The following is a 24,095-nucleotide window of genomic DNA, read 5'->3' as shown; positions in this document are numbered from 1 at the left end:
GGAGAGTTCCCAATCCACATTCCACCACTTTTTCACGGACCACTCTTTCAAATTGAATAATTCTGAAACTTTTGAGGCATTAATCGGATTTTTCAAATCTGGCATTGTGATGTGTTGATTGGAAGAGTTGAATTCTCGGAGCATGTATGCGACTAGTTTCTGAGCAATCCCGAAGGCAGCACATGCGACACAAACTTGAGTTCTAGTGAGACCCATGATTCAAAAGTTTTCACAAAAAATGAAATTCGAAGAGTCAAACACCCAAGAGTACGTTGAAATGATGTTTTCTCACAAGTGATGATATACGCGGTCCTATCAAGTTCATCATTACTTCGGTGAAAAAAAGTGTGATTTATTTTGCAACACCCCTTACATGTAAAAAAATCTTTATTTTTTCTTCTAAATAAAGATTACATTCTGTCACATTCTACAGACTTCATTTTATTACAACTGTTATATATATTCTTGCTCCTAAACACGCTAATATCTAAATGTGGAAAGACATCTTTCTTGTAAAATGGACTACTACCTATCACACATTATAGAATGAACTTGATTACATTTCTCTTATTTCCTTGTTCCTTTACTCACCAAAGTCTAAATATGAAAAGTAATCTTTCTTGTGTAATTGGATTACTACTCCCCAATTACCTTATATAGATTTCATTACGTGTATATTCTTCTTCTTTACTTACTAAAAATTTTACTCACTAAAATATGCATAGGAAAAGCCATCTCATATTGCAGTTTCATTTTATCATAATTCTAATACAATACATCACTCACAAAATTACCATTGCTTCACAATAAAAAAATTCTTACAAGTTATGTATTCTTTTTACATGATAACATATTTGTGCAATTTAACCAAATATAATGAATAACTATAAAAGGTAACTTCAGCCCATAAGTTACAGATTTATCCTTACTACTATAAAATACTCATGCTCTGCTGTAGGGTTCAAAGGCCCCTCCCCCTCTCATGATTCCCAATGTACTGAAGAAGCTCCTCTATTATCCTCAATTACTATCACAGTTTCTTCAAGTGGAGTTTGTACCTGAAAACAAACCTTGTTAGGACACCAGAGCATGTGCCCTACATTTGGTTCCACAAGTATGTGACTGGAGGTATGAATATAGTTTCAAATATAGTGCCCCAGAATACCAAGTGTTGCCAGGAACACAAAATCCAATGCCATATTTATATTCAGCAACCCTATATTTAACTTGATTATATTTTAATTGGAGTATCAATATTCTTGCTATTTATTGCATAATTATGTTATTAATTTACTTTTTTACTTATTATTTTGTATCTTCCTAAACTTTAGTTGTTTTGTTGTATCACATGTAGCCTGCTGGCCAACTCTATAGCTAAACAGTAACACGTGTTGTCATAATTTATCTCAGGTTACAGTACTGAAATAACAGTTACCAGATATGATATTACTGTGATGCAAATTTCTAGAAAATAAATTATCATATCTTTTATAAAATATTAGATTATCATATGTTTTTAATCATATATTTTTATATCACAGTAAAATTGTATGTTTATGTATTCTTTATATAGAAATCACAAAACCATACATGATTAAACATTCTCCATTGTAACTTTATTCTAAACTATCAATGAAATAAATACATGGTAGATTTTTTTTTTCAAAGAAGTAGCACCATTCCTTTTGGAAGAGCATAATATTCAAGCTTTACTCATATGATTACATAAAATGGATTGGGTTTCCTGTAGACAAATAAAGCTCTCAATCAATCACTTGGATATCTTCAACTAGCTCTTGTTTACAGGTGGGTGAATCTTTTAGTTAAGTTTTTCTACACAAATAAGCAAATGCCAAGCATGTAACAGACATAATGCTCAGCTTCTTATACAACTGAAGCAACTTTTCCTTATTCCACAAGTTTTAGTCATTTTAAAACAAGAACTTGTAGTATGTGAGTGTGAAGGTTGCTAAGCTAGTTAGAAGCATATTAAAAATCAGTCTTTACTAAAGAGACCAGTTTTATAACATCTGTATAGTCCCTGTCAATGAAATGAAACAGATATCCCTATAAAAAAATCAGTTCAAATTTTGTGTATTGTAAACATGATGACAGGTAACTTGTACTAAAATATTGTGAACTAAGAATAAAAACACACATTTCAACAAATTATATTACCATGTTAACTTTTTCTCCTAACAAGACATCAAGCAATTTTTATTATATTTGCATTTATGTGTAATTATGTGCTATTACTAATAGGTGGTACATAATACTGAAGCTTTATTTTCATGATAAGTTGTTGTATCATTATACAACCCTGATGTCAAGCTATTCTAAAGTTACTTTGGGAATAAAGTTTGAAAACATGACTGTTATTCCCAAGATAATAGTAACAAAAGCCTTTTTATTCCTGCCAACGTTTAGTCATTGCTACTTCATTGGGGCTAGTAATACTGGCAGAAATTAAGTTTTTTGTATCATTATCTGGACAGTAAAGGTTGTTGCCAAAAAGTCTAAATCCATCCAGTATGCATTACAAAACAGAAAAATATTCTGAAGTTACACTGTTGGAGGAATTTACTTTATAAGTACAGTGACAATTAATTTAATCAAGCTCATATCTGTGAAGCTATACCAACTATAACTCTGAATTTACCATGTATATTTGAAAGAAGTTTGACAAGCTTTCAGTAAATATTAAAAGTCTGTTGTGCACAAAAACCAGATTTTTTAATACACTATTTCTACTAATAATTTGTTAGTGAATTTCTGAAATCTTTACTGAGCAAGTGTCTGAAAGGTGATTTTCATACTAAGAATATAAATAATTCTTTTATTCATACAGTTTTTCATCTTTCACTTGCATAAGCTCTAGAACCTCCTGAATGAACATCAAAAGACTGATTTTCATGAAATTAGATTTTATCTTTTATTTTCTCTGTCCTAACACAAACTATAGAGAAAGCAGTGTACAGTGAAATAAAAAGTTGAAAAATATGAAATAAAATGAGTAATACCGTTCTTTCCTCTGAACTGATTGCAGAAAGTTCCAAACTACTTATCTTAACAGTATCAAATGTCAACCTTTCTTTTAATTCTATGTTTTTTTATTGCTGTACTTTGTACCCACTGAAGCAGAATTCCTCATGTCAAAATCAATGAATACAGTGGGAGTCATTAGCTCACAATTTATTTTATTTCACAATGCACTCAAACTTGCAAAATAAGACATTTTGTTTTCTGAAGTTTTGTTATGCTAGGTTGAGAAATTTCTAACTTTTACATTTCAGTTACTTTTATTAACAAAATATATAACAATACATAAAAGACAAGGATTTGTAGCACTCACTACATACTTGAGGTCCTTTGCATTCAAGTAAAAATCAAAACTTTCTTCCCTGAGCAAACCGAGTCTCTCAAACTTAGGTGCCTAAAATAATTGACATAGCTTTCAAATACACATTTTAGAACAAAAAAAATCAATTATTAGAATAGATCATCCCAAAACTACTATAATTTATCTGGCTTTCTGAGTGAACTATAAATAGGCTAAAAAAAATTCTGTCATCTTTCTTGTAAAGCTGAATAACTACTCATACCATACTACAGATATCAGTTTATATTACATATACATTCTTGTTACTTTACTCACTAAAATGTGTACGTGGAAAATAATCTTTGTAAAACTGAATTACCACCCATCACATACTGCATATTTCATTTTATTAAAATTCTTATATATTCTTCCTTCTTTACTCACTAGAATCTAAATATGGAAGTCATCTTTTTTTTTGTAAAATTAGATTGGTACCCATCACAGATATAATTCTATTGCAACTCTTATACACTCTTACTTCATTTATTCACTAAATTCTAAATATGAAAAGTAATGTTTAAGTTTTTAATTGGATTAGTACCCATCATGTACTATATATTTTGCTTTCTTACAATTCTTATTCCTTCGCTTACTTTCAACAAAATGAATAAGACTTTTACAATAATAGGAAACACTCTGATCTGTCTTAGACTTAAAGCATCTAATCTACCGTAAAGATGAAAACTGACTTCAATATTGGCAAAATTTTATACATTTTAATCTAAATCATGAATACTGCCAGGTATGATACTCTTTTTTTAATAAAATCATAAAATGTTACACATTACAAACAGAGAGAATAAGAAAATGCCAAACTTACAAGCCTTCTCTATATCCATCCAGAAGTGCTTGACATAAGGATTTATTCTGAGGGATAGTCTGTAGGATTGTACCATCTCCAGTAACATACCCAATGGCCCACTGGCCAAGCCTGGTACAACTAAGCCTAAATACATAGCTATAAAGAGAAAACAAAAAAACTGTCAACCACATAATAATATATTCAGAAAATGTTTTCTATGTACGAAATAATCAACATGCTCCTACCACACAAAATATTTATATTTAATATCCTAAAAACAAATAAATCATCTTGAATAGACATATTAATTAAATATATAAATGTAGTTATAAATTTTCTACAAAGTGTCAACATTTCACTTAATTTTATATTCTTAAAAAGTGATTTTCTTAAAAGAAATTATATGTACCAAGCACGCTCAAAAGTTAACATTTTCCTTACCTGTAAAAGTATTTCTGATAGATACTCACCTTCTCACACAGTTCACCTATCTTACTCATGTGTCTGCCATAGAGAATTGCGTGCCACTAGACTTGATGCTACTCCCACCTACTTTCATGTGATTTAACATTAATTGAAATGCGACATGATAAATTATCATGCAGAAAAAGCCCTCCACCACTAGGAGGGTGACACACCTCCATATGCAATAGCTCCCATATGCACTTGGACTTGTGGTAACTTCATTCTTCGATGAGGCAAGTAAAATAAAGATGCAGCTGAATTGGAGAGGATGGGTAGGAATGTTTGTGGGGGTCAGTATTTATCAGAAATACATTTTCAGGTAAGAAAAATGTCAACTTCCAAGATGATAGCTCACCTTCTGAATTAGATTCACAAATTTAATTGGTGGAAGGGTTGGTGCATATTTTACCTAGATGAGCTTCCTTCAGAAAGCATATGAAGGATGCCCATAGTGTGTGACAACCAATGGCAGGGTTTCCATACGGGCACATCCAAGGGAGAATGCATCTCATCTTGCCCAGAGTTTTCTCTTTGCCCAAAAAGGAAGAGGCAAATGAGCCCCCATGTGTCTAAGGAAAAGGCAAAATGAAAACATGACTATCCAAGTACTTGCACATAAGTAATCGAATAGCCAATATGTGTAGTTTGGTTGGGGCACATTCAAACTATAACTTGTATGCAAACCTCAATTCTACCATCAGAGTCTACAGAACAGAGTCCAGCTGCAGGAGGAAGGAGGAACAGTAGTCATGTCTTCACATTTCATATATTGTGTGCACATCAGATATTCAGTATGATTACTTATATAGTGTACTCACTTTGACTCTACTGAACATATACCATCCGCAGGAGGAGGGCACAGTTGTAGTGTGTGTGCTTCCCTCAACTCCAATGGACAGACTCTGGTGGCAGAAGAAGAGCATAAGTGAAGTATATGAGGGGTGACCTGCACTACACTAACAGTGTCATCACCACCCAACTTCTCACCATATTTGTACACCTTTGTATAACCTCCAACAACCAACTGATGAAGATTCTTCATAGTCCATCACCCCAGTGGCTAGGAATTGGTGAGTGGCAAGAGTCTCCTATGTTGCACTCGACAAAGATAGAGGGAGTATTCATGTTGAAGAGACCTGGAGAAAAGTGCATGGATCCCCCCATCGATCCTTCAGTCCTGGTTCGATAGTAATTTTGGTTAAGTATATCCTGAGAGGCAACACCAGACACCTGATGGGATCCTATGAAATAAAAAAGGGGCTCTGAAAGTGAAATAGTATGTATATATATCATAAAGACTGTGGCAAGAGTGAAGAATGGTGACCTATGGAAGCTAAAAACAGTCAGGAAATAAAACAGCAAAAAGGTGCATAGGAGGAAACATATGTGTTTAGAGTGTCCACATGCCTGCCTGGAAGAGCTCATATTAGAGCTGGCAAAGAAGAGAATGAAAAAGGTGATGAATCAAATGAGAAGAAATGTGAAATAGTCTTGTGAGAGAATATACCAACTGAAGGAGGTTATGGGGAGTAAACCTTGGAAAGAGATTAGTCCCAAGGTAGGGACAGACAAAAATGAGGACTTCAAAAGGAAGAGGTCAGCAAAAAAGCACAAAAAGCAGCTAACAGGACACAAGAGCTGACCCAGGTCAGAATGGTGGATGAGGCAAAAGGAAGGGAGATAGGAAAGAAATACAGTCAATTTCCTGAAGAGGAATATGTAAGTGCAGTGGTAGAAAGTGTCAGAAGCATCTATAGGATAGATGAACAAACAACAGTAATCACAGGTGAGGAGTCACACCAAGAGTAAATCCCATAAAAGACTTAGGGGTGTAGAGAGACTACTCCATGGATAGAATGCAGACTGGCCAAGAGAGGTGGCTCACCACCAAGATTTAAGCTTCCGGTAAAAGACAGGCAAGATGATCAACCCGATGTGAATGGGTGTAGAAGTGTACATCTAATGCCCAAAAACAAAATGTCCTGAAACACGTGCCTCACGAATGCTTGGTGCAAGAAACTTCCATTTAATACACCACAAAGTCGAATACAACCAGGTGATCCACCAGTATGGGCAGAAATAGGAACATGTCTGACAAATAACATGAATGATGAGCTTGTTGATATTGTCCAGCATCCAAATGTCAGAAGTCCTGCTCAGATCTAGAAATGTAGCTCACTCAGAGAGGGAAGCATCAAAGAATGGTGAAATCTGGCTTGAGAGGCAATGAGGGAAAGCAGGATGTAGTAAGAGCATGGTTCAATCACCATGACAATTCCTCTAGAAGAGGGTCACAAAAAAGGACAAGGGATCCCAAGAAAGAAAACCCTGGGTCCACTAGGTCTATCAGTGAAGACATATGTGCATGCTTCAGAGGAATGAGGGATTCCAAGGAAACCTGACTCTCTAAAAGTAAAAGATCTTCCATGTAGGAAGAGAATGAGAAGATTAATACCTGGTGAGCAGATATGTTACAGCTCACAGACAAACAAGAGAAGGCTGAACTTGGTTTCGGTAAGAAAGGAAGAAAACACCCAAAAGTACCAATCACTGAGTGGGTGCAAGAAAGGACTTAAATCCCAGAATATGTCCCCCCCTCAACTGACTAGCCACCACAAAGGAAAGGAGGTGGGAGAATACATCTGATAATGGGCAAACAGAAGTAAATTGTCAAAGAAAGAGAATTACAACCCAGGGTTGTGAATACGGCAAATGATTTACCTCAAATTACCAAGAAATACAAAAGGGGACCTATGTTAAGTAAAAGGAAAGAGCAAGAAATGAGAAGACAGGAAAATAATGGAGGAGAGGCCAAGAGTGATCTATAGGATAGTTTTTGATACAAAGATCATGGCCAACTACAGACCAGGTGAACAAGACCAAAGATGGGATTGGAGGAAGGTGATGAGGAAATGGGAAGAGAATAGGAGTAAGGAAAGAGATCAAGGAGGAGAAATTAAAAATGACTGTCAGTATAAAATGACACTGACAGCTGGAAAAAAGAAGGGACCCACAGAAATGTGTGTGTGTCAGAAAGTCACTGACAAAAGAATAATGATGTACAAGACTTCATGTAGAGGGAAAAAAAAGAAAACCTGGACAGGAAGATTAGGAGTAAACTGATCTAGACAAGGAATAGAAATAGAGGGCAAGGTCAAGATAGAGGTGAAATCCTGGGAAAAAAATTAATATAGAAGCTATATGCCATCAGTCCAGGATATCAGGGAGAAAGAAACCCCAACAAAGATATCTATTAAAGAAAGGAATCAGCCATATAACAAGTACACAAGAAAAAAGGAAGGAATACAGTAAACAGGAATGTAACACGATCCAATAAGTGCCAATAACAGGGGAGCAAAGCATTAGTCAACAATTTATAAGTATTTCTGAGGAAAAGTTATACTTTCTTGCATTTGCCCTTCACCAAAAACTTCATTGCTTTTGCCATCATAATTAATTAATCGCAGGTTCAGACATTTGATCATCTACGGATATTTTGTCGAGAACCAGTTTTTTTTGCATGGTTTAATCTATAAGGCTTAATTAAGAAGAAGATTTAAACATAAAATAAAAATACACATCAGTCCAAATCCTAATCAAGGATCACTTATAGGAGATGATCAAATATAAACAAAAACGTTTTTGTGGAATACTAGAAAAAAGGACAAACATTCTTTATATATAAATTGTTACTATAATATGACTGCTTTTAGAAAATATTTACTTAGATTTTAATCAGCATTTTTCATCATATAACAAAAAGTTAGATACATGTAGTAGTAGAGATAAGAGAACAATGTCCCTCACTCAAGACTAAGTGTAAATTACAATAATTTGAGAATTAACAAAAAATAAAGCTTCTGAAACAAAAGCCAAAGAAAACAAAATTCAAAGTTTTGTTAACAGTGCAAATCTCAATAACTTAAAGTAAGACAAGGAAGTTAAACATGTCTAATCAACACAATGCCAAGAGGAAGAAGTTATAACAAGTGCAAGTGCACAGATGATGCTGTTGCACATGGATGGCTATTAGTGGATGGCTTCTGTCACATGACAATGTCATCATGAGGCAGCATAATTTGCATTAAATCATGTGAAATTATGTGGGATTTGCCCCAAGACTAGTGGCATGTAAATTTCCATGGCAGATGCTCGAGAAAGATAGCTAAACCCTGTGCATAGACGAGTTATCATCTCAAAATAAAATTTTACTTTTGCTATTAACCACCCACCATACATTCATTCTTAGCTTTGCCTCACAAACATATTACGCAATATGGCAACTTGTTTTTCATACCTTCCTGGTTTATTGATATATTTTTGAAGTCTTGCTTTTACTTCATCATATGTAAGGAATGCTACATAACCATGATGTGTCACTGCAAGAATTTGCCAGTTTTGTAGAAGAGATGACCATGGCTGAAACAACCTGAAACAAGATATGAACTGAATAAAGCACATGACATGAAATATCCACTGATGTTACACACTAATATTCACACAAGTGTTTGGGGTGTGTTTCACTACTACACACCAGTACCCACAGTGGTGGTTTTGATGTGCTGCACTACTACACATTAATACCTACAGATGTGTTTGCAACATATTTCCATACTACATACTAACACATACAAAGGTGTTTGTTACGTGTTTCACTTCTACACTTTAATACCTACAGAGGTGTTTGTAATATGTTTGAAACTGTCTTATTGCTAAACAAGATAAAATAAATGAAAATTAAAATTCAAAATTGCTAATGAAAAAATCTAATAAATATTCATGTTTCATAATTTCATTTTTTCACAAAGCTAGATCGTTTGAGACTTAACTTCAGTATGAAAATATGTAATGATAAGTATTCAGATGGTATTTAGATTATTAAAAAATATATTTCTTACAACCATCTGTTTCGTATGTATTTTATAACATTTGGCACTAATATTTTCAAATATAAACACACAATTACAGGTTTTGATCTCAAAATTAGTGACAAAAAAGACAGTGGATTATAGTGTTTAGCCAGTGATCTTCAAATGACACTAACATTTTTTGCTGTTAATCCAGGCATCATTATGAATATTCATACCAGTTGTAAACAATGTCGAAAATTATCTTTAAAAAATAGAAGCTTGATGCAAGAAGAACATTTATAAGAATCATCAATATATAATAATCAATCAAATAACCATTTTCCAGTAGCTTAATGTACATCATTCTCACACATCTTTCAATGGGATTCCACAACTTTTTAACAGCAAGTAAAATGAAAAAATGTGTTAAACCAGTTTTTAGCTTCTTCTACTTCATTTACCTTTCTTATTAAGAAATGTGTTTATTATCACGTACACAGATCTAAAAATTTAAAATATGATGCTTCCCAAAATTTCACATTGTCTAACTAATTGTATCAATAAAGAGCAAAAAACTCATGAATCTTTTTTTTTTGTTTTCTGGCCAGCATTTTTGGATGTAACTCTTAAAGTAACTGGAACATATTTGCTAGTGGCCAAAAAAGTTAGTTTTAGGTCTTTCAGGTGTGTAATGATCAACACATTGAAACAAGCTCTATTTGACAAGTTTAATAATAATTTCATCCACTCCCAAATATATTGTGCTCACAGTTCATAAAAAATGTCTAGATTTTTTTATAATTAACAGTACTTCATTTTCATATAACAATTAATAGTTCACTATATGTCTAAAGTTACGTTCTAGAATTAATCATTTATTTTCTTATTCATTTTATTCCCTTGTTTTACTTTTCTTTAAATTTTTAGATTTTTAAAGCCTGTTAAGTAATTTTGTAAGTTAGCATTTTCCTAAACTGAAAATATATTTCCAACCAAATACTTACCTCCACTCACAAAATAGCTTTTCTCGACTAGCACTGCCCTCTACTGGCACAAAATGTCAACAAACTCCACAACCTTCTACCTCCTGTTGTTGCATATCCATGTGCCAATGATCATGTTGCAGTTCTCCACCAATAGGAACATGACACAACTCCTATCGTAACCAGTGCCCTCTTTACATCTGCATTCATTAATCACTTTGAGACTGATCAGAAGACCTACACCACATATCATCAGAAGTGGAGAGGCTGGGTGGAAAATGTGAAAAGAAGTAAGTATCTATCAGAAAAGGGGATGCAAACCTGGGGTACATCTCCAGTCCAACACCTGGTGGCAATGGGCATTTGTCATCCAGTCCACAGCAGTAGGAGGAGGGATACTGGCCAGCACACACGTGAGGACTTACTTAGCTGAACCATCTCCAACCAATGGGAATGTACATCCGGAGGATGGTAAGAAGGAGGAATGTCTCAGCCTGAGAGGCAAACTGCAATAATACATATACATGTATATAGTCGTGACACAACAGAGTGCTTCAACCAAAACCTAGCACCATGGTAGGAAGTGCTATACATTAGCGACACCTGTGGAATGCCACCACCCTACTCTCATCTGATTCATCACTCAGGAGGACAGGTCTCCATAGTCCACCACCCTAGGAACTGGTAAGTAGTAAGGACTCTCATACTCCACTAGAAAAAAAAAGGTGGGGGAAACATGTTGGAGAGTCCAGAGGATGGCATCACAGGAGCCAGTGCAACTGATGACCACGATATCCCATTTTGAAATGCAGAGCTACCACGTTGATGAAGTCGATTAATCAAAACCTGGCAGCATCTGGAATTGTATATCAGGTCTGTGGTAGGAAGAGTCTCAAAACAACAGAGCATCAGTGATGGGCAGTAATTTCTGTCTGCTTTACTCATGTTAATCCATGAGTGTATGGTCTGGGACGAACATATTTATGAAGCAAAAAACCCCTAGAGAACAACTAACAGTTCTATGGAACACTCGAAGCCTGCATAACCTAACCTGTGCGTAACCCATACCTGAAACGTAATTGTCTCGTCATAGAGAACAATAATGGAGACATACAACCAACACCTGGATGCATCTGGAATTGTACATCAGGTCCATGGTAGGAAAGGGCTACAACGTAGTGGATATTGAACATGGTTGCAGGATGGACAGTACAGACTTTAAAAAAAAAAAGTATAACTAGTCAGGCACCACTTGCCACAGAGTGGGATCCATAATACACTAGCAAAAGGCTCCTGAAAAAGTAAGAAAAGTGTAAAAAAAAGCAACCTTTTACAATACCAAAACATTAAAATTTAAGGAAATAGTAAAGAAAAACTAAGACAGTAGTATAACTGCAAACGTTGACAAATTCACCAACATGTCTGTACAGTACCACTCCCAATCAAGAAGTGATTAATGAGTGCAGATGTGAAGAGGAAGCTGGTTTTGATAGGAGTGGTGTGGCACTCCTATTGGTGGAAAGCTGCCCCATGAACATTTGCATGTTGGATATGCAAAAGCAGGAGGTAGAAGGCTAGTGGCATGCATTGAAAATATGTGCAGATAGACGGCAGTGCTAGTTGAGAAAAGCTGTTTTGTGACTGAAGGTAAGAGATCATATCAGAATTTTTAATAAATGTTTTACAGTAAACTATTTATGGTTTTTTTTAGTGCTTATATTGTTTTCTAAATGCTAAAATTATGTACGGAAAACCACATGATGTTTTAAGTTCCACTGCTTATGCTTGCAAGCAAGAATAATATGATAATAGTTTTGTGCAAAGTTCTTAAAATCAGTATGACAAAACTGTGTGATCATATGCATGTTAATATACAAAGAAACATAATTACTTTAAAACCAAATACATTCATTACAAAAACAACAATTATTTTTAAAGCAAATTCTATTAGAAGTTTGGGTGAATAAATTTAGACATACCTTGTAAAAACATCAAATTCAAAATTGGATATGAAGTCATTACAAGTTAAGTCTATAGTAGATTTTAGAGCCATAGCTTCCAATCCAGAGCTGATTGAGTGAACTTGATGAAGAGATTGTCTAAATATCTTCCATGGTACAATTGTTCTGCAAAATTTATCACTCTTAATACAAAATTTACAAAAGAAGTATCACCAGCACATTAATTTTAAGAAAACTGTAAAAAGAGATTAAAAAATCAAATCAAAGTTACAAAATTTACATAACTCTTTTCTGCACTACAATGTTTATTATTGATTTATATACATCATACATATATGTCAGCATTCACAATAACCTATCCTCACAAAAAGGAAAATAACTACAGTAAACACTTTCCTTAAAGCATATTTTCAAGTAATTATTAATGTGTTTCAGACCAAACGTGATTTTCTTCTTGTTCATGTGAAATTAGAGCATTAACAGTAGAGCAGAAAAAATAAAATAAAAGAGCAAAGGATCACTTGAATAGGATCATTCAACTTTTTTTTAAATAAAGTCAATAAGCTGATTATTATTAGGACTGATCACAGCAAAAACAATTAAATGTAGAGTTGAACATAATTCTATAGCAATACTAATAACCAATGAACATAGAATTTTAAAAATTTAGTTAGTTCAAATGATTGTTAATCTCATTAAGTGATTCATCAAAGTGACTATATCTAATTATATCTAGAAACAATAAGTAAACTCCTGCTGCCTAAAAAAAAAAAAAACCAAAATCAGTTGTCTATACTGAATACAGTTAAGTCAGTCATATGCAGAACACAATAAAAAAAAGTGACAAAATAAGCTGCAGTGTACAGGAAGGCTACACCACACTAGCAAAAAAATATCAAGTATGATTCACTCATATTAACCTTTTAATGTACTCACTAATTTAATTTGAAGATACCATATGTCTGAATTAGGATATGTTTAAAACTATATATATATATATATACACACACACACACACATACACAGATACATAAATTATCACTGCATAAAATCACGTTTTAAACAAGATTTTACTGGGGGATTTGAGTAATGTCCTTAATTCAACATGAATATGTATGATATGTAATATTGAAATCAGCATCCTTTTATACACATTTGCATAGTATTTATCACTAGTTTATAAAAATGAAAAAAGATGCAGAAATATAATGTTTTTACAGATGCAAGGCATTTAGTGTAAAATGTAGTACTGGACTTGTTTGCCAATTGTAATATACACAGGATCATCATAAAAAAAATTGGTTAGAAAAGACATTAATGCATTTATTGATGCTGATTAATTAGATATCTGACCCTGTTTTGATCATACCATTGCAAAACACATTGATAAATATGTGTGTAGGAAAATTATTCATTTATTAAGAATAAATCTTCAATGTAATTTAAAAACAGTAAAATATTTTAGGTGGTTCAATAACCTTTTATTATAAAACTGAATGAATTCTTATAAAAATAAATGTATATATTATTTGACCTTATATTCATACCTAACACTTGTTTTCTGGGGTCATTTTGTTCCTTTATGCTACACACAGTTTTCTTATAAAAAATATCAAGAAAAAATTCACCATTTAACCTTCACATAATCAACTTCTTTTAACTCATTCACTACTGGCGTGTTTGTTTGTTTTTAATGTCATGAAAAGCTACACAAGAGCTACCTGCACTAGCTGTCCCTAATTTAGCAGTGAAACACTTAAGAGAAGGCAGCTAATCATCATCATCCACTGCCAACTCTTGGGTTACTCTTTTACTATGAATAGTGGGATTGACCATCACTCTATAATGTCCCCATGGCAAGCATGGTTGGTGGGATGGGGGGAATTTGAACCATTGACCAGCAGATTGCAAGTCAAGCACCCTAACCACCTGGTCATGCCAAACCATACTGGTGTGGTCCATATATTGAATCATAATGAGTAGTTTCATGTTTTTGCCTATTCAAACACTCAGTTAAAAGTGACCAAAACACTAGGTGAAATCACTAATTTTCTATGTTTAAAAATACATATGACCCCCAGCAATAATGTGGAGGATTGCAACAGATAGTATTTAAATTTTTTTTTGCATAAATCCTATACTAATCAGAACCCTGTAACCAACAAAGTCATTGGCCCACAAGAAATTTGGTATAATAATAGTTTAGAAACATGTTCAAAATGTCCATTTAGTTCATATGAACCCCACTGGTAATTCTAAGATTAAGAGGAAATACTCTTCATTTTCATAAATTTAGCTCTCAGTTGCAGAATTGGTAGTAATTACACAATTAGAACAACTAACACCCGTTTATCTGTAACAGTTTATTGTTGCCATGTTTTTATTTTATTTGCACCTAAAAAGCTCTTAAAGCTGTTGTAAATATAAAACTATATCAGTCTGTATTAATGTTTTTCAGTAAACACATACCAATTACCCCTAAGACTTCACTCAAGTGTGTTATAAATACATTCAGATGTGTGTGTGTTTCTGGACATGTAAACTTGAATATCCTTATTCAACATTTTTCTCATGAATTATTTCAAGTCTGATGGATATGGTGAACATAGTGTGGTTAAAATACGATTATTATACACTTTTTTAATTCTTGAAAATCCCTATGGGACTAGATAAAGAATGCAGTGCTAAAAATATAATTGGCCTAATACTAATGTCTTATGACATGTATAATTAATTGTAATCATGCGTTGCCAGCTTGTAAAAGGCATTCACATCATGACAGCTGTTGTTCTAACCAATAATGTATTTGTTGTGTCCCAGCCAGCTTGATGAGCTCTGGAGTGGGCAAAACTCATAATCTGCAATGAATATGGCAAACTATTATTATGCACTCTTCTAATTCCTGAAAACCCCTAAGGGTCTAAATGAATGTAGGGAAAAAAGTCACAATTTGAAAATTTGTGTTTGTAGAAGTTAAATTATTGAATTTTTCCACTCATTCATGTGATGACTGACCTCGTATATGCCTGAAAAATGCACTTGACTCTGCATTATATATATAAATACATTTTTCAAGTTAACAGACTGTTTGTAGAGTGCTCTTTCATCAAAAAGCATGACACTATGAGTCTTAACGAAGAAATTCTTAAATTAGATGATGTGTTAGTATATTCAATATACAATGTATGAAATGTAAGAAAAGCTATCCAGGATTGTAATCCAGACTGATCTCATGAGAGGTCCGGTTAGATGTAAAAACCATGTTTCTCAGGTAGTGGTAAGCCAGGCCTTGTTCCTCATTTACTTTTTTATATTTATTTCCTTGTACAACAGTTATGTAAGTTGTGATATTAATGTGTATATATCATGTACATTTCATATAATGTTGCATGTCATGCATCATGCTATTATTGCAATAAATAATTAACTTGTAAAATGTTTTTTTGTTGTATTACTTTACATTGTATTTGGGTATTAAAAAATTGTGACTTTTTTCCTGTGATTTTATTTCCAGCCACTGTCTATATGAGGAATATAGTGTTAGAAAATATAATAGGCTTAATACTAATGTCTTATGACAGGTATAATTAATTAAAATCTCTTAAGTCCAGACACATTTTTGGTGTCTGGAAAAGCCAAGACATGAAAATTTACCATGGAAACATTTAATTCACACTCATACTGGCTTAGATATAATAACTTTTTGGTTGAGGCCTTTACCGGGTTGCTATAAACTCCAATTGTGTTTCTTTAAAAAACATTTCAAAAATTTTTATGGTAATTAATAGCTCAGTTGAATAAAAACACTGACATATAATATTTCTTTCTGATACCATATTGTAGTGTAAGGATGTCTGGCTGTTTTCTTAAAGCAAATTAAGGAAGTATAGGGGTTGGATGCTCCCTGGAGCTGTAAAAATGTATACAACATAAAATAATACAATTAAAAAAGGTTGAAGGGACTTGGTTCCCTGTATTCTTCCTCTACATTCATGCCTGCTTATTTAACATTAAATCAATTACAATAATACTCAGTTTTTGTCTGTCCTGAAAATGCACATGCACCTTACTATCTAAATGAGCAAGTGCATGCACTTTATTTCAACAGATGTAAACATACATTAGTAGACATTTTGTATAACAACATACAAGGGGTGTCCAAAAAGTTTGTGGCCTGACCTATAAAGAAAAGAGACACTGGTTCAACTATGATTTATTTTTCAACATGATCTCCACCCAAGTCTATACATTTGCACCATCAGTGCTGTAAGACCTTTATGTCCTTTTGAAAGAACTCCTCTTCTTGGTCCTCAATCAATAACTGGATGGTATGTACAAGTTTATCAACTCTCTAAAATCTTCGACCTTTCAGAAAGGTTATGGTTGGGGAAGAGCAAAAGTCACTTGGAGCTAAATCCAGTGAGTAAAGGGGGTGATCGAGTAATTTGATGAGAGCATTATAGATAGTGTTCAAACAAACATGCAATTTGTGAGCTAGGCCATTGTCCTGATGGAAGAGTACACCTTTTTTGAGCAGTTCTCTTTTCTTTCATTTCTTTGATGCAAATTGTTGATTAAGGATACACAGTAATTTTCTGTAATGGTTTAATCTCTTTTCAAATATATAACTTGTAAAATGCCCTTGGCATCCCAAAAAAATTGATGAAATGATCTTCCCAGCAGAGGGTTGTGACTTGATCTTCTTTGCAGTGGGTGAATTTGGGTGTTTTCATTGCAAACTTTGCATTTTTGTCTCTAGGTCAAAGTAGTGAACCCATGTTTCATCCATGGCTAGAAATCAACTGAAACCTTTACAGTTGGGATTGGCTTTCAATAACTTGGATCCATTTCTGTTCAGGTGAAAACATTTTTTGAACCCATCTGGCACTGACCTTACTCATGCCCAAACTCTTACTCAAAATGCTTGCTACAGTACTTTTACCAATTCCCACTCCCTCTGTTGACTTCCTAATGGTAATTCTTCTATCATGTATAACCAAACAATGAACATTATCTTCAATTTCTGTTGAGGGTCAACTTGACCTCAGATCATTTTCACATGATTTTCAACCACATTTAAACTCAACACACCATTTTTTCAATGTTGAATATGCCATCTCTTAATGTTGCTTCCATTTCCATTTCTTGCAGAGTCATTTTCTTTTTAACAAAATATTTGATCATAACACAAAGTTCATTCTTCTCCACATGACATATAACACTTCTCACTTCTTTTCTTCAAAAATCCACAACACACAAAAGTTATAATTTTCCTATACTGAAAATGCATTTTCAATAGCTACTTCCCTCTTCTCACAAGATTAGCTTTTCTCATTTTGTGCTGCCCTCTATATGAAAACTTTTTAATAATGCATGCCACAAGCCTTCTGCACCCCTATGCAAATCATCACACGTCACCTCTCCACCAATAGGAGAGCAGTACAATCACGTGACATATGTGACTCCCCCCCTATATGTCTCTAACGAACTATTACTAAAAAGTTTGGCAGATGACAGTAGCATCAGAAGATTGTGGGAAGGAAAGGTGGGAAGTGTGAAAAGAGGGAAGTGCCTATCAGAAATACATTTTCAGTATAGGAAAAATTATAGCTTCAGATACGTACTTCCTTCCATTCACAAGCTTAGCTAAAATCCCACATGATAAGGAGGAGAAACTGGTGTGAAGGAAGAACAAACATACTCCCCGAAAGTGTTTGAAGGATACCCCTGTAGATGAAAGCATCAGATCCAGAGATCTGAAGAGGGGAACTGAACCATTTCTGATCCAGGTATACTCAACACCACGTATGAAATTGGAAAAACATGATGGAAAAAGAAAGGAGCATATCCAAATGGGAGAGAATATGGCAAGGAGTGATCCTATCAGGAAGAGAAATGATCTCCATCCCACAGGAAGAAGGTGAGTAAACGAGAATGAGTCCAATGGTGTAGAGTGGATAGGGTGCAGCAGACCGTACTTGGTAAGTCAACTACATCCAATACCTCTTCGCTAGGTACCGACATCCACACGAGAGTAGGATGAGGATCATACCATCTTCACCTCAAATGCCAAGCAAGAGTAACACATCAATTCCAGGGCATGACACAGGATTAGCACTGAGCTAGGGAGGCAGGAATGGGACATCCAAGATCCTAGGGAAGTCTATCACATGCAATCAACTCCTGCGACCATGAAACTGGTCTGGAAAATTCAAAAAGCAATAACATATATGTTACAGGAGGGAATGAGGGAGAGCCCAGGACATTGATGAATACATCCCACATATCTTTACTGTGACTCACAACACACAAGAAGTAATCGAGGGAGGAAGATAGACAACCCGAAACGTGTGCGAGGACTTACATTGATTGGTTCACTCTAAATCCAAAACCAGTTCATGGGGCACTGATATCCATGCAAGTGTAAGATGAGGGCTCCCAATTGAAGGGGTGAACTGAATTTTGACATCCCACTCCATGGTATATTAAACTCAGTCCAGTGGATCATATGCCACCTACACTGGCAGAACACCACTGCCCTACTCTGAACTGAATGGTTATAGCCATCTCTGTGGAACCCATTCAGCAGGGTGCCTCCATGGTCAACCACCCCAGCGGCTTGGAACTGGTAAGTGGTAAGGTCTCTCATAATCCACTTGAAGAAAGGGGGAGGAGATAGTGCAATGGAGAGCACAGTAGAACGTTGACACCCGAAACAGTTCAATGGGTGATCACGAAACCCTATTTTGAAAAGTAGACCATACCGATTTATTCAATCGAGGCATGGCAGGGATGGGCAGCTATCACCTTCTGCTTTATTCATGCAGTCTATGGGTGGTACGGTCCAGAACAGGCATATTTATGAAGGAAATATTGTGAGGTTACTCAACTACAAGCAATCTTGTGAAACACCTCATCTTATAAGCACCACTTGTCATAGAGCAGGATCCATAGGAAGTGGAACAAAACAAGGGCTCCTGAAAGAGAAGTATTAACATACTTAACCAGTCAAAGTTGCATGGAAGTGTGAAAAAGCCCAAAGGTGGGGGACAAGAACGAAGAAGAAACCGTGATAGATGAAGGGGAAAAGATCTAAGGTATAGCCCACTTCCCCCGCTGAAGAATGTCCTCTAAGGGACAATGAAGATAAAAGCCAGAGAAAGAAGGTGTCAAATGCAGGGAGAAGACACCTGGAACAAGGTCCAGGAAGACACATAAGAGAAGAATAAGTCAATTCAGACAAAGGCCAAACCCAACTGGTGAGGGCAGAAGGAGCATGGAAGAAAGAAGTAGGAAGGGGAACCATGGATTGAAGCCATGTAGGCAAAGCAATACCGAAGATTATGTAGAGAACATAGAAGGCTATCAAGTTAAGGCCAATGGTAAGGTGGGAAAAAGAAGGAAGGAAGGAATCAGCAAAGGGAGGAAGTCCCCCCCCCCCTCACTGCATAAGTGTAAGGAAAGAATGGGAAGCAAGGGTAAAACAAAAGCATGAGATTGGGAATGGGAGAATGCACAGGAAAATCAGGGAGTGCCCCTCAAACAGGTAAAAAAGACCCTAACAACAGAATGACTAGAATTGGACAGTCTGCAAGAGAGGAAGCCAAAGCAAACCAATTTGTAGCCCATGGGAGCAAATCAATCTGGCACTGTCAACCCAATGGGAAGCAAAATCACAGCATGAATCCTTATATCTGGGGAAAGGGATAAAACATACCCGAGAAATATAGCCAAAAATGCCATTTTTAGGCCTAGCTGATTCTGCAGGTTGACAGAGGAAAACATGACAAAATTTGGTGATGAAAAGATCATTAAACCTTCACCTGAACGAACAACTTCATATTATTTGTAAGGAAATGAGGCAACAGTAGAAGAAGGTATTTGACCCATATAACAACCGATCATTTGGCGATTGATCTCAGGCAAATCCATTGATGGGTCACCCCACACACACAGCTCTACTGAACAGACTGGCTGCAGGAGAAGAGCACATTAGTTTTATATCATATTTCTGTATGTTGTGTGCTCACTTCTACTCAATTGAACAGGCTACAGGAAAAGGGCACTTGAGTTATGTATTATGGTTTTGTATAGTGTATTCTCACCTCAACTTCACTGAACACAATCTGGCTCCACGAGGAAGGCACATTAGTTTTGTATCATCTTTTCCATACATCGTGTTCTCACCTCGACTCAACTGATCAGGCTTTGATTGCATGAGGAGGGCACAAGAGATACGTTTTATGGTTTAGAGGGGTGACCCGCACTACACAGACCGTGTCACAACTGCCCTACTCTTCAATGTATTAAGTCCAACTGGTGAGGATCCTCTATGGTCCACCACCCCAACAGCTAGGAACTGATAAGTGGCAAGGGTCTCCTATGCTCCACTCAAAGAAAGGAGGGAGAATTTTCATTTGAGAGATTAGAATTGGAGAAGTGCCTAGATTCTCCAGCCAGAAAGGTTTTTTTTATTGGACATGGTGCAATGGGTAACTGTGAATCGTTGTTCTTAAAAGCAAGCAAGTGCAGCCAAAGAAGTGAGCAGAACACTTCCCTGGTGCTGACTTTTTCCATGATAGTTCATAGAATAGGTACAGTATGGATCAGACAATGAATAAATAAATAAATATATATATATCACAAGGATACCTCAAGCAGTCTGGCAGAACACCCCATCTCAACAGTGGGCACTGGTAGAGCCAGAACAGATGGTATGAGCACTTTCAATTATTCTGGCTCGATGCATATTTTGAGTATCCCTTGGGAGGAAACATCAGCCACCTGTCAAGGTTTTCTGAATGTAAAAATGAGCTTTGAAAAAAGAAATTGTACACATTCTTCTCAAAGACACTGGGGTGACTGGTAGAAGCCAAAACAGCTAGCTGGTGTGGATAAGGAGAGATGAATGTGTGGAGAACTGTCCATGTGCCCACCTGAAGTATCCTGTCCTTGGACCAGAAAAGATGGGATGCAAGAGAATGAGAAAAGTGACAAATTAAATGTGAAGAAATGTGAAATAGCCTGGGAGCATCCACAACCAGAGACAAACATAAAAACCAGTAAGGATATAAGAAGAAAGATCAAAGGATGTAGACAGACAATGGCAGGGACCCAGAAAAAAAGAAGTCTGTGATAAGAAACACCAAACAGCCCAAATAGGACACGGGAATCAATCCAAATCTGAATGAAAAAGAGGTCAGAGAGAGAAGACAGAAGATAAAGTATGATTACTTTCCCAAGTGATCAAAATCTGAAGAAGGAAAAAAACTGCAGTAGAAGAGGGTGCAAGAAGCATCCATAACATAGATATAAAAAAAGACAGTAATCATAGGTGAGGAGGAGGGGCAAAGAAGCCTAGGGGAAAAGACAGTAGAAGAAGCCAATGGCTCCAACAAGATACACAAGAGCATGCAAAACCCCACTAAGGTCTCAGTAAGGAATGGAATTTGGGTGTAGAGGTCAAAGGAGAATGAAGAAGGAGAGAACAGAGCAAGAAACACCTTATGGTACTGGGAAAGGCAAAATGTCATGGACAATGCCACCCAACATCCAGTAAAGGCAGAGACTGCCAAACCATGGACAAACAGGCAGGAGAAAAGGCAGAAAGATGGTTCACAGTATGGCAGCCAATAGTAAAGAAGCAGCAGATGGAACAATGGCAAAAGACTTACCTCTTTCCTTAATAGACAAACAAAGTGGAAGGGTGACAGGAATGTGACAAAAAATGTCGCACAATTGGAAAGTCCAGCCCAACAGGCAATAGATCAGGTAAATATTATGTGTGAAGATGGAGGGCAGATATCCTTCAATGAAAAAGGAATGTGAGAGGGTGAAACAAAAGAGATAGGATACTAAGTTGAGGAAGGGGGAGTCTGAATGCTAAGTGAAACAAGGTTAAGCTGGCCAAAGAGGTGGCAACAATAGGACCCGACAAGGCGAGTCTTGTATTAAGGCAAGGATTCAAGGGAAGAGACAAGGAGGGAAATAGGCATATAGAAAGAGGTGAGACCATGCCTGACTGAGAGCATCAACAACCAGAGTTGAAGGATGAGTAAGAATTGACCAGAAGAGAAGAAGCCTGGAGTTGAGAATTGTGGAAAAAGCATCTATATGGGTATGCCCAACGAAGATAAAACCCAACAAAAGATCTGGGGGTGTAGAGATCACTCTATTGGTAGAATGCTGACTGGCCAAGGGAGGCAGTCCACTACCAAAAAGTTAGCTCTGGGGAAATTACAGGTAACAAGACAAACCTGATGTGAACAGTCCCAGAAGAGTATGTCTAATGTCAAAAAGCAAAGGGTCCTAGAATGGGACCCTCCCAGAAGATTGGTGTGAATAGTCCCAGAAGAGTATGTCTAATGCCCAAAAGCAAAGGGTCCTACAATGGGACCCTCCTGGAAAGTTGGTGAAGGCACTGATCATGAAATTAACTGAGAGTATCAAAACCCTGTGATCCATCAGAAGGGGCAGGAATGGAAACATGTCCAACCAACAGCAATAAATTAAAACATGTGGATGTGGAGTGAAGGCTCATTCTGCATCCAAATACCAGAAGTCATGCCATCAACCAGAGAGGGAAGTGTCAGTGAAGAGAAGGATCTAATTTGAGAGTTAGTAAGGGAACATCAGAAGTAGTATGGACACAGTCCAGTCACCATGACAGTTCCCCAAAGACAGGAGAGGATCACAAACAAGGGCCATGAAACCCAAGAAAGAAACCTGTGGATCTGCAAGGTCTGCACACCCCAAAGAGACAAAGGGTTCCAAGGAAGCCAGGGCCTCCCAAAGTAAAAGGGGGCTGAACTCAGCCAAGACAAGAGGTGATAAAAATGCCCAGAAGTACCAAATATTGAGTTGATATGAGAAATGACTTAGATCTCATGACAACCCCCTTCTCCCAAACAAAAAAACAACAACAACTAAAGAGCCTCTTGTATGTAAGAAGAGGAAATCATTCAAGAATGGGCTAACAGAAGTCAATCATCCAAGTAAAGTAATGCCAGCCCTGAGATGTAAATATAGCAAGTGAAGGACAACATTATACTAATGAATACAAAAATGGCTGACACTAGGTCGAAGATAAGAGTGAAGAATGGAGGGAGGATAAAAAAATTGATGAATAGAACATAGAAAATGTATGGAAGATGGGTCAAGAATGTTGTGGAGGAAGTACCATGGCCAACTGTAGACTGGGTGATAAAAAACATAGACAGAGTTGGAGGGAGAAGTGAAGCAAGGAGAAAGACAAAGATGAAGAATTGAAAAATGACTATTGACAGAAACTGTGGCCAGCAGCTGGAGAAGAGACAGGTACCTATAGGGTTAGATGTGACATGATAGTCACTGACAATATGACATGTGAACTAGGAATTTGGTGAAGGGAGGCCAAGAGAAAGAAGAAGGCCAGGAACTGGAATGGGAAGGTTAGGGGTAGACTGATCCAGAATGGGAACAGGAGTAATGGTCAAGGTCAAGAAAGAACAAAAAAAAAATTGAAAAGATTATGAGTACTTAAGTCATACAATGTCAGTCCAGGTCTACAGATAGTAATGAACACCACTGAATGACTAACAAAATATTGAAGTTTGCATATGACATTAAGATTTTTGGGGTGGCTAACTGTATCAAAGATGCTGCAGACTTAAGGGC

The 24,095-nt window shown here is 36.1% G+C and overlaps 1 protein-coding gene across 1 annotated transcript in view; it reads right to left on the bottom strand.

Moving 5' to 3' along the window:
• The window catches only part of LOC106465096 (E3 ubiquitin-protein ligase CBL-like), a 73,602-nt gene that overhangs the window by 44,037 nt on the left and 5,470 nt on the right, over window positions 1-24,095 (bottom strand). The window contains exons 2-4 of the mRNA XM_013925292.2: window positions 12,459-12,605; window positions 8,944-9,075; window positions 4,200-4,337 (exon numbers count right to left, since the gene is read on the bottom strand). Coding sequence (XP_013780746.1) covers window positions 4,200-4,337; window positions 8,944-9,075; window positions 12,459-12,605 — 417 coding nt within the window. The remainder of the gene's footprint in view (window positions 1-4,199; window positions 4,338-8,943; window positions 9,076-12,458; window positions 12,606-24,095) is intronic.

Source organism: Limulus polyphemus, unplaced genomic scaffold, assembly GCF_000517525.1.
Source record: "Limulus polyphemus unplaced genomic scaffold, Limulus_polyphemus-2.1.2 Scaffold1834, whole genome shotgun sequence".
Lineage (NCBI taxonomy): Eukaryota > Metazoa > Arthropoda > Merostomata > Xiphosura > Limulidae > Limulus > Limulus polyphemus.
Note: the sequence above shows the minus strand (reverse complement) of the source record. Positions and strands in the feature narration are given on the sequence as shown.